Consider the following 13789-nt stretch of genomic DNA (forward strand, 5'->3'; position numbering starts at 1 on the left):
GGGAAAAAGGCCCCAAAACTGTGTAATAAAGCAGGCAAGCCAGGCCAATATGGCAACCTTGCACTGTAGGAGGGAAACTGAGCTTGGCTTTCTAAATATCTAAATTTGGATTATTAAATTTCATTGAAGTCATCTGTGGAAGCCATCTCACCTCGTTCTCACAATGGCTTTGCCCAATGCTTCCTTGCAATGACACTAATGAACACTGTTCTGGTACAGCCGCACCAGGAGCTCCAGCTTATCTTGCTATTTGTTGATTACTACATGTATTTTAAGTTCTATGCCTTTGCAGTTAGATGGCTTTCCTTAGGGTGGGAGCGGCGGTGGTGTGAGGTCCTTCTCGGGCTCGCTTCTTTCTGGGCGCCGCCTTGGCATCCGAGAAGCAGTTCGGCCCGGTAGCGGAGCCCAGACCAGTGAGGGTTGGATTTCAGTCAGCCTGGGAGAAGTTAAAAAGGGGAATTTTCCTTTAAAGAAAACACTATTGAAGACAGTGCCTGTTCCCTGTGGACAAGATTGAGAGAACCAATACTTTATCCAGAAAGCCTTAAAGTTCCTGTTTGATCTCATTAATAAAAGACTTTGTTGTACTTATTTAGCCATCTGAAGATTCTTTGTAGTGGAAACCTCTGAGAACTTCTCCTTAGGCCCCTGGCTTCCTGCTGGGCAATGGTTACACATCCTATTTTTAAAGCCAACCAATTACAGGCCCAGCGGCGACAGAACAGACACATTGAACAGCCACTCTTCTGTGAATCAATAAGGACTTCCAAGGCTGCTGTGAGATGGAACAGGTGCCTTCAGGTACATTTGCACACAAAACAAGTCTCTGATGGGGGGATGTGAGGGTGAGGCTCAGACAAGTTGACTAAGGCAAAAGAGGAAACAGTGGCAAAAGGACGAAGACCACAACAATGGAATAAACCAACAAAAAGTATGCTCACATGCATACATGTGTGGGCACGCATACATACACACACACACAAACACCCATAGCTGTGGCTGCTAGTTACATTCTCATCTCAGCTTCTGTTCGGCAAATACAGGTTTTCTCCACTGACATTCGTGAAATCAAGACTGGATTGCGATCGCTGTTCATGAAGGGCAAAAACATTCTGCCTTCCAACCCCCCATCCCTACATTCCCTAAATAAAAGCATCATCACTGCATGGGGAAAACAGGACCAAGTTTGGATCCAAAGAGGGAAATAGCCTTTGAACTCATACAGACACCTCCTTCTTCCTCCATAAGGCTTCATCAACTATGATCACAGCAGCCGTTGACAGCACAACATTCAAGAGGAAGTTAACAAAAGCATGTTTAGCAGCAATGGGAGTGGGTGGGTCGTCTTTTCATGGCGAGTTCAATATCACTTCAGCCTATTGCACATGAAGACATGATGTTTCCAGTCTACTCTTTTCGCTGCATACAACATACACACGCAAACACACACATATAGATAATGAGTAATAAATTATTTTCATCTTCCTTGGAACCCACCAGTCTGGGTCTGAACCGCTACTGGATTAATAAATAAAATCTCTCTATCTTGGGGTGAGTTCTATAGTAGAAAAGGTCAGGCCTTTCCACCAGATACAAAAATAAATACAGGACAATCTGTTTGGGGGAGCTTTCCTGGAGTTCTCTGTGTCAGACTTTGCTGGTGGCGGAGAAGCACGGGTGGATCCATGAGCAGAAAGCAGTCCTTTCAGGCAGAGTCAGCAGTCCGAAGACTCTCTCTTATGGAGAAGCTAGAATACGAGCGCAGGATTGTGGCAACGGACGGAACTTGGGTGCCCCACCTTTGAGACCATATGGAATGTGATTCGTTGGATTTTGAAGACGCTTGATAATGGGGAAAAAACTTGAAATGTCATTACCCTTTGGGAAATGGAAGCATCTTTCTGTTTGCCCACTCTGTTACGGTAATGTGAAATTAGGAGAACAGAAGCAATTCTTGCCTGCAAAAACCTCACTAGAATTAGAAGAGCTCTCCAAAAGCACTATAATGTACTGAATACACTGTATTTCCACAGCTCTCCTTAATTTCATTGAGCCTGCACAGGAGAATGGCCTGGTAGATCATGGCATTCATGCATGCATATGTGGACAATCTCTTACAATGTCCTTGCATCTCATGAGCAAAAAACGTAGGCTATTTGGTGGAGGTGAAATTGTTCGTTTTTCTGGGTTGTTGTAGGTTTTTTTGGGCTATATGGCCATGTTCTAGAGGCATTCTTTCCTGACGTTTTGCCTGCATCTATGACAAGCATCCTCAGAGGTAGTGAGGTCTGTCGGAACTAGGAAAATGGGTATATATATACCTGTGGAATGACCAGGGTGAGGCAAAGAACTCTTGTCTGTTGGAGCTAGGTGTGAATGTTTCAACTGACCACCTTGATTAGTATTTGATGGCCTGGCAGTGCCTGGGGCAATCTTTTGTTGAGAGGTGATTAGATGTGCCTGATTGTTTCCTCTCTGTTGTTTTGCTGTTCTAATTTTAGAGTTTTTTTTAATACCGGTAGCCAGATTTTGTTCATTTTCATGGTTTCCTCCTTTCTGTTGAAATTGTTCACATGCTTGTGAATTACAATGGCTTCTTTGTGTAGTTTGACATGGTGGTTGTGAGAGTGGTCCAGCATTTCTGTGTTCTCAAATAAAATGCTGTGTCCAGGTTGGTTCATCAGGTGCTTTGCTAGGCTGACTTCTCTGGTTGAAGTAGTCTGCAGTGCCTTTCATGTTCCTTGATTTGTGTTTGGGCAATGCTGTGTTTGGTGGTCCCTATGTAGACTCTCACAACCACCATGGTCGACTACACAGAGAAGCCATTGAAATCCACAAGCATGTGGACAATTTCAATAGAAAGGAAGACACCATGAAAATGAACAAAATCTGGCTACCAGTATTAAAAAACTCAAAAATTACAACAGGAAAACAACAGAGAGTAAACAATCAGGCACATCAAATCACCTCTCAAAGAAAGATTTCCCCAGGCACTTCCAAGCCATTATATGCTAATCAAGGTGGTCAGTTGAAACATTCACACCTAGCTCCAGCAGACAAAAGTCCTTTGTCCCACCCTGGTCATTCCACAGATATATAAACCCTTTTTCCTAGTTCCAACAGACCTCACTACCTCTGAAGATGCTTGCCATAGAAATGTCAGGAGAAAATGCCTCTTGAACATGGCCATATAGCCCGGAAAACCTACAATAACCCAGTGATTCCGGCCATGAAAGCCTTCGACAATACATCTTACAATGTCCTTGCATCCCATGAACAAAAAATGTAGGCTATTTGGTGGAGGTGAAATTGTACATCTTTCTGTTATTTTTACATGAAACTACTACTAAATTTTTAGCGGCACCTGCATGTCATGATAAACCTTTGTGTGCTTATCTGAAATCTGGTTTATTGTGATATGTGACTCCCATCACATAAAAGGAGCTGAAAAAAGGGGCTGGAGAGGAAAATAAACAAACCATGATCAAAAATAGCAAAGGGAAGCCAGACAATATTGCTGGACAATATATGTGACAAATAACGGTTACTACAAACCATAGTTTGTCATGACATACAAAAATGTTCACTGACTACTACATTGGCCAATCTTTTTCTGAACTTGACTACTTTCCAGAAGAATTGGAACAGAATAGGAGTGGTTACGATTTCATTCAATTTCACTCAATTTTTACTAACAGACTGTATTCTTAAAGGTTTCATTACCTGCCTAAGTTCTTGAGAACAGCAGGACAAAGGCTGAGCTGGGTAGTTTTCTGGATACCATTGAATATTTGCCACATAAAGCAGGGCGTCCTGAGACTGTAACCAAATGGCTCCTGAAACCTCCAGCCTGCCCGGGGAACTAGTTCCACTAGATCAGGGGTCCTCAAACTAAAGCCCGGGGGCCGGATACGGCCCTCCAAGGTCATTTACCGGCCCTCACTCATGATCAACCTACGTCTGAAATGACTTGAAAGCACACAGCAACAATCCTATCTCATCAGCCAAAAGCAGGCCCACACTTCCCATTGAAATACTAATAAGTATATATTTGTTAAACTTGTTCTTCATTTTAATTATTGTATTGTTTTAAGTTTTTTTGCACTACAAATAAGATATGTGCAGTGTGCATAGGAATTCATTCATTTTTTTTTCCAAATTATAATCCAACCCTCCAACTGTTTGAGGGACTTTGACCTGGCCCTTTGTTTAAAAGGTTTGAGGACCCCTGCATTAGATACTTCATATACAGAATGGGAATTGGCTGTCTTCATAAAAATCTTTTGATTTTTTTTAAAATCCTCTTTTTTAGAATTCTCACAACTACTTTTCTCTTTTTTTTAAGTCAATGTTCAATGTATGGATTAAGATTTTAAAATAGTCTATTATTATCTCCTTTTAAATGTGTTTTCTTTTACTTTATTACAAAACAGGTAGTACGTCAAAATTTCTGCAGAGGAAATATCTTAAATACGCAATGATACCTGTATAGTTTTCCCTTAAAAGATCTCTTACATATGTAGTTGCATCTGTATGCTTATCCCTTCATATATGTGCTTATGCGTATATCTATATATTTTTTTCAGAAATCTTCTGATCAATCCTAAATTAGAAATACTCATATGAAACTCATTTCCCAAAGAAACGCACTTCAGATTAGAATTTTGGCCTCTGAAAGGTAGATATAAGAAAAGGAGAAGACTGAGACAATCACAAAGCCTATGAAGTCCCAACACGGAAATCTGATTTTAAGAGAGAAAAATGTAATACTAGATAAAAATGAGAAACACGCCACACAGTGCCAGCTCTATGATTTGTGGGTGTGCAGACAAAGCACCCTTCGTCATTCTCACGATTGGCCTGCTGCAGGGAATATCAACCCAAGAAATGGGTTGTTGTAGGTTTTTTCGGGCTATATGACCATGTTCTAGAGGCATTCTCTCCTGACGTTTCGCCTGCATCTATGGCAAGCATCCTCAGAGGTATATGGCCATGTTCTAGTGGCATTCTCTCCTGATGTTTCGCCTGCATCTATGGCAAGCATCCTCTAGAGTTTCTCTAGCTGGGAAGAAATAGGGAGTATCCGGCTTACAGCCAGAGAGCCTGATAAGCAGATGTTCTGAAACTGTACTGAAGCTGTGCTTTGTAGTTCCTGATTTTGCCTGCTTAGAAGTAGGCGTGTATTGAGATGTACTTAGTAAACTTTATGTTATTTTTGAAACTGGAATACTGCAGTGTCCTGATTTGTGTCTGTGTGATCTAGTAACCTCATCCGCTGTGCATAGCACCCCAGATTTTCACTCTGACAGGGTGTCTGCGCCCTACACCACTGGAGTTTCTCTAGCTGGGTCACTACCTCTGAGGATGCTTGCCATAAATGCAGGCGAAACGTCAGGAGAGAATGCCTCTAGAACATGGCCATATAGCCTTAAAAAACCTACAACAACCCAGTGATTCCGGCCATGAAAGCCTTCGACAGTAAACCCAAGAAATGTCCACATTGCACCTGCCCTTCATGAGTGTTTTGTGCAAAGAGAGAAAAGGGGTGCTGTTGGAGTAGTGGACTCTTCGTCACACATGGGGCTATGAGAGGGAGGTGCTGGTAAATGCCCAACCTTGTTATCATAAATAATTACTATTACACTCTAATCACCTGCCTCTCACAAAAAAAATTAACTGAAAGAAAAGTGTGCTGGACTTTGGAAAATTTTGAGCCACCATAATTTAAGACTTAGACTTCCCCAGAGGTTTTGAGTTGTCCTCTTTCTCTGTTTCCCTGTCCCTCTTATTCATACAAACCATGGTTGTTCAGAAGAAATGGGGATGGAGCCAAACTACTGAAGGTCCCCTTCATGGACCCTTTGTCACCTCCAAGAAGGCCATCAAACTATGAGAACCAATCTAGGAGGAGGTAAAGCGTAACGGCCACCAGGGGCATGCAGCTGCTGAAGACCACAGGTAGGAAGACAAAGAGGCTGAGGAACTGCAGGGAGCGTTTCAGGATCTTTTCAAGCTCACTATGAGAACTGGAATTGGCTTTGGTGGGCTTATGGGCATGAAGTCCTTCCCCTAGCCAGAGGCTGCCTTGCCCTATCAAGAGTCCTGGATTCTTGCTCTGTCCATGGGTACCAAGAGGGCTGGATGCCAGTTCAGTGGCCCGCTGTGGTAAGGGCACTACTGTCCGTGCTGGGACCACTAGAGGCATTACCGTGGCCTCCTGAATTGCTGGCCGTAAGCTGTTGGGTGGCACCACTCTCAGGCTGGCAAATGAGTCAGAGTCCTCAGTGGAGCTTTGCTGAACACTTCCCTCTTCCAAGTGATTTAGGAAGCAACCTTCTAATAAGACTGGTGGACTCTCACGGCCTTGTCCCATCATATCAGGTGGTGCAAGGGTTGCATACCCTGGTGTGAATCCTTCCTCTTCACTGTCTCTGGAGTCATCGCTCCGCTGCTTGGCATAGTGGAGGGTGATTTCCTCTGCCAGGGAGCTGTTGAGTGCTCTCTCGGGGCCTGTCCAGTTGACTATCAGGTCGCGGTCAGTCAAGATGCTCTGCCGCAAGGCAATAAGAGAGGATGCAGAGTTGCCAGGGTTGCCTGAACCCTCCTCGGGCCACTCTCCTCTTCCTCCAAGCTCTTCTGCTCGGAGTCGGCTCAAATGGGACAGGTAAAGCTGCTCCAGTTCCCGGTCAATGGCATCTTCCTCCAAGCGATAGGGTAGTTCTTGGTACCTTCTCAACTGGTCCTCCATGCACTCTTCCATGAAAGAGCCTTCTGTGGTGACATCATTTCTGCTGAAGTCAGGCACATCTAACTGCCCCATAGGATGGGAATCTGTTCCCGGCATGAAGCCCCATGGCACTTTCAGTTCCTCATAGGATGTAGGATGAACCTTGAAATCAAATGGATGTGAAGAATCGTTGAGATCCACAGGATAGACTCTGAAAGGCTCCTTCTTCTCAGGAGAGTTTGTGGTGATTGTGAGTTCTGGAATCTAGGCAATAAAGGGTTAAGGAAGGAGAGGGGAAAAAATGCCGAGATGTGATTTCATTTTCAACGTCATACATGCAAATATCTGGGGGTCCTTTCACACAGCTCTATATCCCAGAATATCAGGCAGAAAATCCCACATGATCTGAGTGTGGACTCAGATAACCCAATTCAAAGCAGATAATGTGGGATTTCCTGCCCTGATATTCTGGGATATAGGACTGTGTGGAAGGGCCCTTGGTTTCACCAGTTTCCAATCCTGAACCTATGGAAGCAACATAATCATACATGAGTCCACACAGCCATATACCATATATACTCGAGTATAAGCCAACCTGAATATAAACTGAGGCACCTAATTTTACCACCAAAAATGGGAAAACTTATTGACTCGAGTATAAGTCGAGGGAGGGAAATGCAGCAGATACTGGTAATATAAAATAAATATAGATACCAATAAAATTATATTAATTGAGGAAACAGTAGATTAAATGTTTTTCGATGTTTACATAAAACTGTAATTTAAAATAAGACTGACCAACTTTGATTAAACCATTATTCTAACTTTTTTCAGTGTAAATGTGCTTACGTATCCTTCTAATAATAATAAAGAAAGTAAAATAATAAATGTAATAACAATAATAAAGTAAAATAATAAATGTAATAATCATAAAAATAAATAGAGTAAAATAAATGTAATAAAATAATAGAAAAAATAATGCAAAATGTAATAATGCCAATAATAGAGTAAAATAGTAAATGTAATAACAATAATAATAACAATAATAAATGTAATAATAATAATAGAGTAAAATAAGTGTAATAAGACTGACCAATTTTGATTAAACCATATTTCTAACCTTTTTCAGTGTAAATGTGCTTATGTATCCTTCTAATAATAATAAAGAAAGTAAAATAATAAATGTAATAACAATAATAAAGTAAAATAATAAATATAATAATATAAATAAATAGAGTAAAATAAATGTAATAAAATAATAGAAAAATAATGCAAATGTAATAATGCCAATAATAGAGTAAAATAATAAATGTAATAACAATAATAATAACAATAAATGTAATAATAATAATAAATAGAGTAAAATAAATGTAATAAGATTGACCAACTTTGATTAAACCATTATTCTAACCTTTTTCAGTGTAAATGTGCTTACGTATCCTTCTAATAATAAGAAAGAAAGTAAAATAATAAATGTAATAACAATAATAAAGTAAAATAATAAATGTAATAATCATAAAAATAAAAAAGAGTAAAATAAATGTAATAAAATAATAGAGTAAAATAATGTAAATGTAATAATACCAATAATAGAGTAAAATAATAAATGTAATAAAACAATAATAAAAATTTGCTTCTAAAAATAATAAATGTAATAATAATAATAATAGAGTAAAATAAATGTAATAAGACTGACCAACTTTGATTAAACCATTATTCTAACATTTTTCAGTGTAAATGTGCTTACGTATCCTTCTAATAATAATAAAGAAAGTAAAATAATAAATGTAATAATCATAAAAATAAATAGAGTAAAATAAATGTAATAAAATAATAATAGAAACAATAATGCAAATGTAATACTACCAATAATAGAGTAATATAAATGTAATAAAAACAATAATAAAAATGGAGGCGATTGGGGTAAACTGTAGGGGTGACGCAGATATCTGAAGTGGCTTGGGATTGTGTAATAGCTGGTCTATTTTAACCTTCATTTTAACCTTCGTTTTTAATTTTTGTGGTATGAAATTTTATCTTGACATTTTAATGATGATATTTTTAGTTATCTTTTAACCTAATCAGGTTTGAATGTGTGTTGGTTCGCTGTTGTGGGGGTCTTGGGATGGTGATTGTTGTCTGTTTGTGCATGTTTCTGTTTTTGTTTTTAATGTTGATGCGGTCAATAGACTATTCACTAAACTTTGCTTATGCTTATGCTAATAATAAAAATAATAAATGTAATAATAATAATAATAATAATAATAATAATAATAGAGTAAAATAAATGTAATAAGACTGACCAACTTTGATTAAACCATTATTCTAACCTTTTTCAGTGTAAATGTGCTTACGTATCCTTCTAATAATAATAAAGTAAAATAATAAATTTAATAAAAAGAATAAAGTAAAATAATAAATGTAATAAAAATAAAAAAGAGTAAAATAAATGTAATAAAATAATAATAGAGTAAAATAATGTAAATGTAATAATACAATAATAGAGTAAAATAATAAATGTAATAAAATAATAGTAATAACAGAGTAAAATAATAAATAACTTTGACTCAAGTATAAGCCGAGGGGAGCTTTTTCGGCCTAAAAAAGGGGCTGAAAAACTAGAGTATATACAGTAATCCAGTTCAATGTGGATTTTATACAACTGTATGGAAGGGGCCCTAGACTTAACTTGCTGTCCTACTGTTGCCTTTGCCAACAGTAGGACATGTGAAAAGATGACCCTTAGTTTTAATACATTGTCCTCCCAGTTTGCATCCAAGAGACTGATTGTTTTCCAGGGGGTTCTTCTTGCCACAATAAGAACTCAAGGCAACTGAAGTCAAATGAACATTTTCCTTATAAAGGGTACTGATTTCTTTTTAATAAAAAAGGCCAACCGTGCAAACATATATCCTTCTCTCCACAGACTTAATGATTAAAAATGCAGTACTACCCCCATATCAAAGGGATATACATTCCCAGATTTTGCATAAATATGTGAAAAAGTGAATATTAGCAAACTGTATAATTTTCAATGGGGCAAACAATGGAGGTGCAAAGAAGAAGTTTGTACAGAAGGCCCAAACTGAATAAATGAATAAGTGGTGTGAGAGAATTGGCAGATGGCTAATTGTCTCACACCAGAAGCGACTTGCAGTTTTCTCAAGTTGCTCCTGACACGACAAAAAAAAAATACTACTACTAATAATAACAACTTTATTTTTGTACTCCGCCTCCATCTCCTCGAAGGGACTCGGGGCAGCTTACATATGGCACAAAGTGCCTAAAACAATAAAATAAACACCTAATACTATACAAGATGAAACCAATCTATAGAAATGTAATGTTCGTTTGTGGGATTAACAGAACTCAAAAACAACTGGACGTATTGATACCAAATTTGGACACAAGACACCTAACAACCCAATGTCCTTCACTAAAAAAAATGATTTTGTCATTTGGGAGTTGTAGTTGCTGGGATTTATAGTTCACCTACAATCACAGAGCATTCTGAACCCCACCAATGGTGGAATCGAACCAAACTTGGTACACAGTTCTCTCATGACCAACAGAAAATACTGGAAGGGTTTGGTGGGCAGTGTCCTTTGATTTTGGAGTTGTAGTTCACCTACATCCAGAGATCACTGTGGACTCAAACAATGATGGATCTGGACCAAACTCTACACGGATACTCAATATGCCCAAATATGAACACTGGTGGAGTTTGGGGAAAATAGAATCTTGACATTTGAGAGTTGTTGTTTGCTGGGATTTATAGTTTACCTACAATCACAGAGCATTCTGAACCCCACCAATGATAGAATTGGGCCAAACCTCCCACACAGAACCCCTATGTGGGCCACAGCAATGCGTGGCAGGGGATAGCTAGTAACATATGAAATAACAATCTAAACATTATAGAAAAACACTAGTTCAGCATGATATAAGAACAAATCTATATGACCTGAGGTGTCTGCTCCCTCCTATAATTATATTAAAATTAAGAATGTCAGCATACATAACTCCGGCTAAGGTGACATCTTCATAGAAATGCAAAAATGCCACTCAAACGTTTCTTGAGAAAGAAAACTTTTGAAGGGATACAGATCTCTTCAGTTTTCTAAACTGTAACATTGAAGTAATTGGTCTAAATTCTTAAGTTCATATCATTAATGAAAATAATATGGAGTTGTTTGTTGTTTGGTAGATACATTGGGAAAGTGGAACTTTAAATAATACGAATTAAACCAATGCAATTTTTATCAAAGTGGAGGTTGTTAAAGAGGTGCTCTCCCTAAGGAAGGGTTGTGAACCTCAAAGTCTCCGTGCCGAGCTAGAGGGCTGTCCTTACCTGCATCACAAAACCTTGGGGCTGCGCTGCAGGAGGGTTTGGAAATTCACTGGCCGGGTCCTTTTCATCATTCCATTCTATGAGAAGGAGAAAAGAAGGAATCAGTTGTAGCTCTTTTTATACAAAGTAGTATTTTGCGGCAATGTGCAAAATAAACATGAGCACCATACAGTCATTGTGAATACATGCATGTGGGCAATGCACAATCCAAGCTTCAGAACACATGGATGCAGGCCCATAGCTTGAGGGGCTTCAACCCCCCCCCCCCCAAATTCTCAGGGTCGTCTTGGTACATTATTTCAACTGTTATGTTTGTTCATATCATGATCTGATCACCATGCTCAATATATCCCATATGCATGGGGGTATTGGGATAATGATACAAAAGGTTTGCTAGGGTAGATCCTGAGCCCCCCCCCCCCCCCGGAAATCAAACTCAGCCCCCCTCTGCTACGGGCCTGCATGGGTGCATTTACAGAATTTGGTCTGGAGTCCAGATTCCTACCCATATGAATACACAAACATTTAAAATACAGATTTCCACCCTTTATTGTTAAGTGTCATACATGCAAGAGTATAACATCTGGAGGCATCTGCAAAGATAGCATAGGGCTAAGCAGAAGTCTAACAATGAGTGGGAGAAATGTATATAATGTCCTCTCTTGTTCGATACCCCCACAGTCAGAAAAACAATGCATATATGGAGTAATACTATATTGGTGCCACTTGGCCTTTCTTCTCCTTGATCAGTGGTTCTCAACCTGGGGTCCCCAGATGTTTTTGGCCTTCAACTCCCATAAATCCTAATAGCTGGTAAACTGGCTGGGATTTCTGGGACATGTGGGCCAAAAACATCTGGGGACCCCAGGTTTATTTATTTATTTAGAACTTTTATATACCGGTCTTCTCAACCTCCGGAGAGGGACTCAGGCCGGTTTACAACATCACATCCCATAATACAGTAATACATAAAATACATTAAAAGCAATCATATAATTACATAAGGCCAAGTCGTCAAAATGAAATCACAATTCATCACCATCCGTCTGTGTGGTCAAGAGTTATTGACTCACTCATCAAATGCTAAATTCCAGAGCCAAGTTTTTGCCAGCTTTCTAAAAGTCAGGAGAGAAGGAGCAGTTCTAATCTCCAGTGGGAGAGAGTTCCAGAGCCGAGGGGCCACCACCAAGAAGGCCCTGTCCCTCATCCCCACCAGACGCTGTTGCGAAGGTGGTGGGACAGAGAGCAGGGCCCCTCCAGAAGATCTTAATAACCTTGATGGTTCATAGGGGAAAATCCGTTCGGACAGGTAAATTGGGCCGGAGTCGTTTAGGGATTTATAGGTCAACACCAGCACTTTGAATTGCGTTCAGAAGCTAATTGGCAGCCAGTGAAGCTGGCGCAACAGAGGAATAGTATGCTCCCTGTACCCCGCTCCCGTTAGTAATCTGGCTGCCGCTTGTTGGACTAATTGCAGCTTCCGGGCAGTCTTCAGAGGCAACCCCACGTAGAGAGCGTTGCAGTAGTCTATACGGGATGTAACCAGAGCGTGCACCACCGTGGCCAAGTCACTGTGGCCAAGGTTGAGAACCACTGTTCTAGATTGTGGGTTCTGTGATATTAGTTGTCCATCAAGCACTGGAACCCAGTAATCTCCCTTTGAGTTTGCACACAACATAACAGATTCAGTAAATGAGCCAAGCAATTATTTAGTCATCAAACCTGAGGATGGCGCTGCATCCTTTTTCTCTCCTGCCACTTTCTTTCATGATATATATGTTAAAGAGTGTCTCCTCCTACAAGAATTCTGAACGTATTTTAAAGATGCAGAAAAGACGTGATTAAGTACTGTTGCCAGGATCCAAAGTTATACCTTTAGAGTTCAAGGATCATGCCTAGCGTTTGGAATCGGGGGAAATATGCATATGAAAACAAGCTGGAAGTACTGGCAGGGTCTAAAATGAAAGGAATTATTTTCATGCAATAAATCATGAACTGGCTGTATTTCCACTTTAGATCATTAAAAATGACTCCAAGCATTAAGAAATGATTACGTATTAACAGAAGGCAAGGTCACTGTTGATGGCTACAAATAATTAAGGCTAAAAGGATAACCTCCACTATGCCCTGCTCAGGAATGTCCCCGTGGCATCTGGCTGGCTACTATTAACAGAATACTGTACTAGATCCGGCACTATGAAGTAAGGAATGGAATTTAGACAAGGCTTTTAACTTCTGTTTTATTAACATAGTGTAATGTTTTGTGTATATTGTTTATATGCTTATATGTTTTATACTTTAATGCTATGTTGTTTATTTTATTGCAATTTGTATTTTATTTTATTGTAATCTGTTGTTCGGGCTTGGTCTCATGTAAGCCACCCCGAGTGCCCGTTGGGGAAGATGGTGGCAGTGTCTTCTCTATAAATAAATAAATAAATAAATAAATAAATAAATAAAAATAATAAATAATAATAATAATAAATAAAGTATAAATAAAGTTTATTATTATTATTAATAATTATTATTAATAATTTATTATTATTGTTTTCATGTGATTTGTTTCATTGTCGAATTCTCTGATATGTATTTTGAATTGTTTTAGTCTATTGTTATATTATATGGCATTGAATATTTGCCTTTAATATTGTGAACCATCCTGAGTCCCCATGGGAGTTAGGGCGGGATAGAAATAAAGTTTTACTTGGTTG

General features: G+C 39.1%; 1 protein-coding gene across 1 annotated transcript in view; it reads right to left on the reverse strand.

The window, feature by feature from the left end:
- Positions 1-4327: 4327 nt before the first annotated feature.
- PPP1R3F (protein phosphatase 1 regulatory subunit 3F) overlaps positions 4328-13789 on the reverse strand; it is a 46910-nt gene continuing 37448 nt past the window's right edge. The window contains exons 3-4 of the mRNA XM_060763226.2: positions 11079-11155; positions 4328-6991 (exon numbers count right to left, since the gene is read on the reverse strand). Coding sequence (XP_060619209.2) covers positions 5888-6991; positions 11079-11155 — 1181 coding nt within the window. The 3' untranslated portion in view covers positions 4328-5887. The remainder of the gene's footprint in view (positions 6992-11078; positions 11156-13789) is intronic.

The sequence above is a fragment of the Anolis sagrei genome, chromosome 2 (genome assembly GCF_037176765.1).
Source record: "Anolis sagrei isolate rAnoSag1 chromosome 2, rAnoSag1.mat, whole genome shotgun sequence".
NCBI classification, from domain to species: domain Eukaryota; kingdom Metazoa; phylum Chordata; class Lepidosauria; order Squamata; family Dactyloidae; genus Anolis; species Anolis sagrei.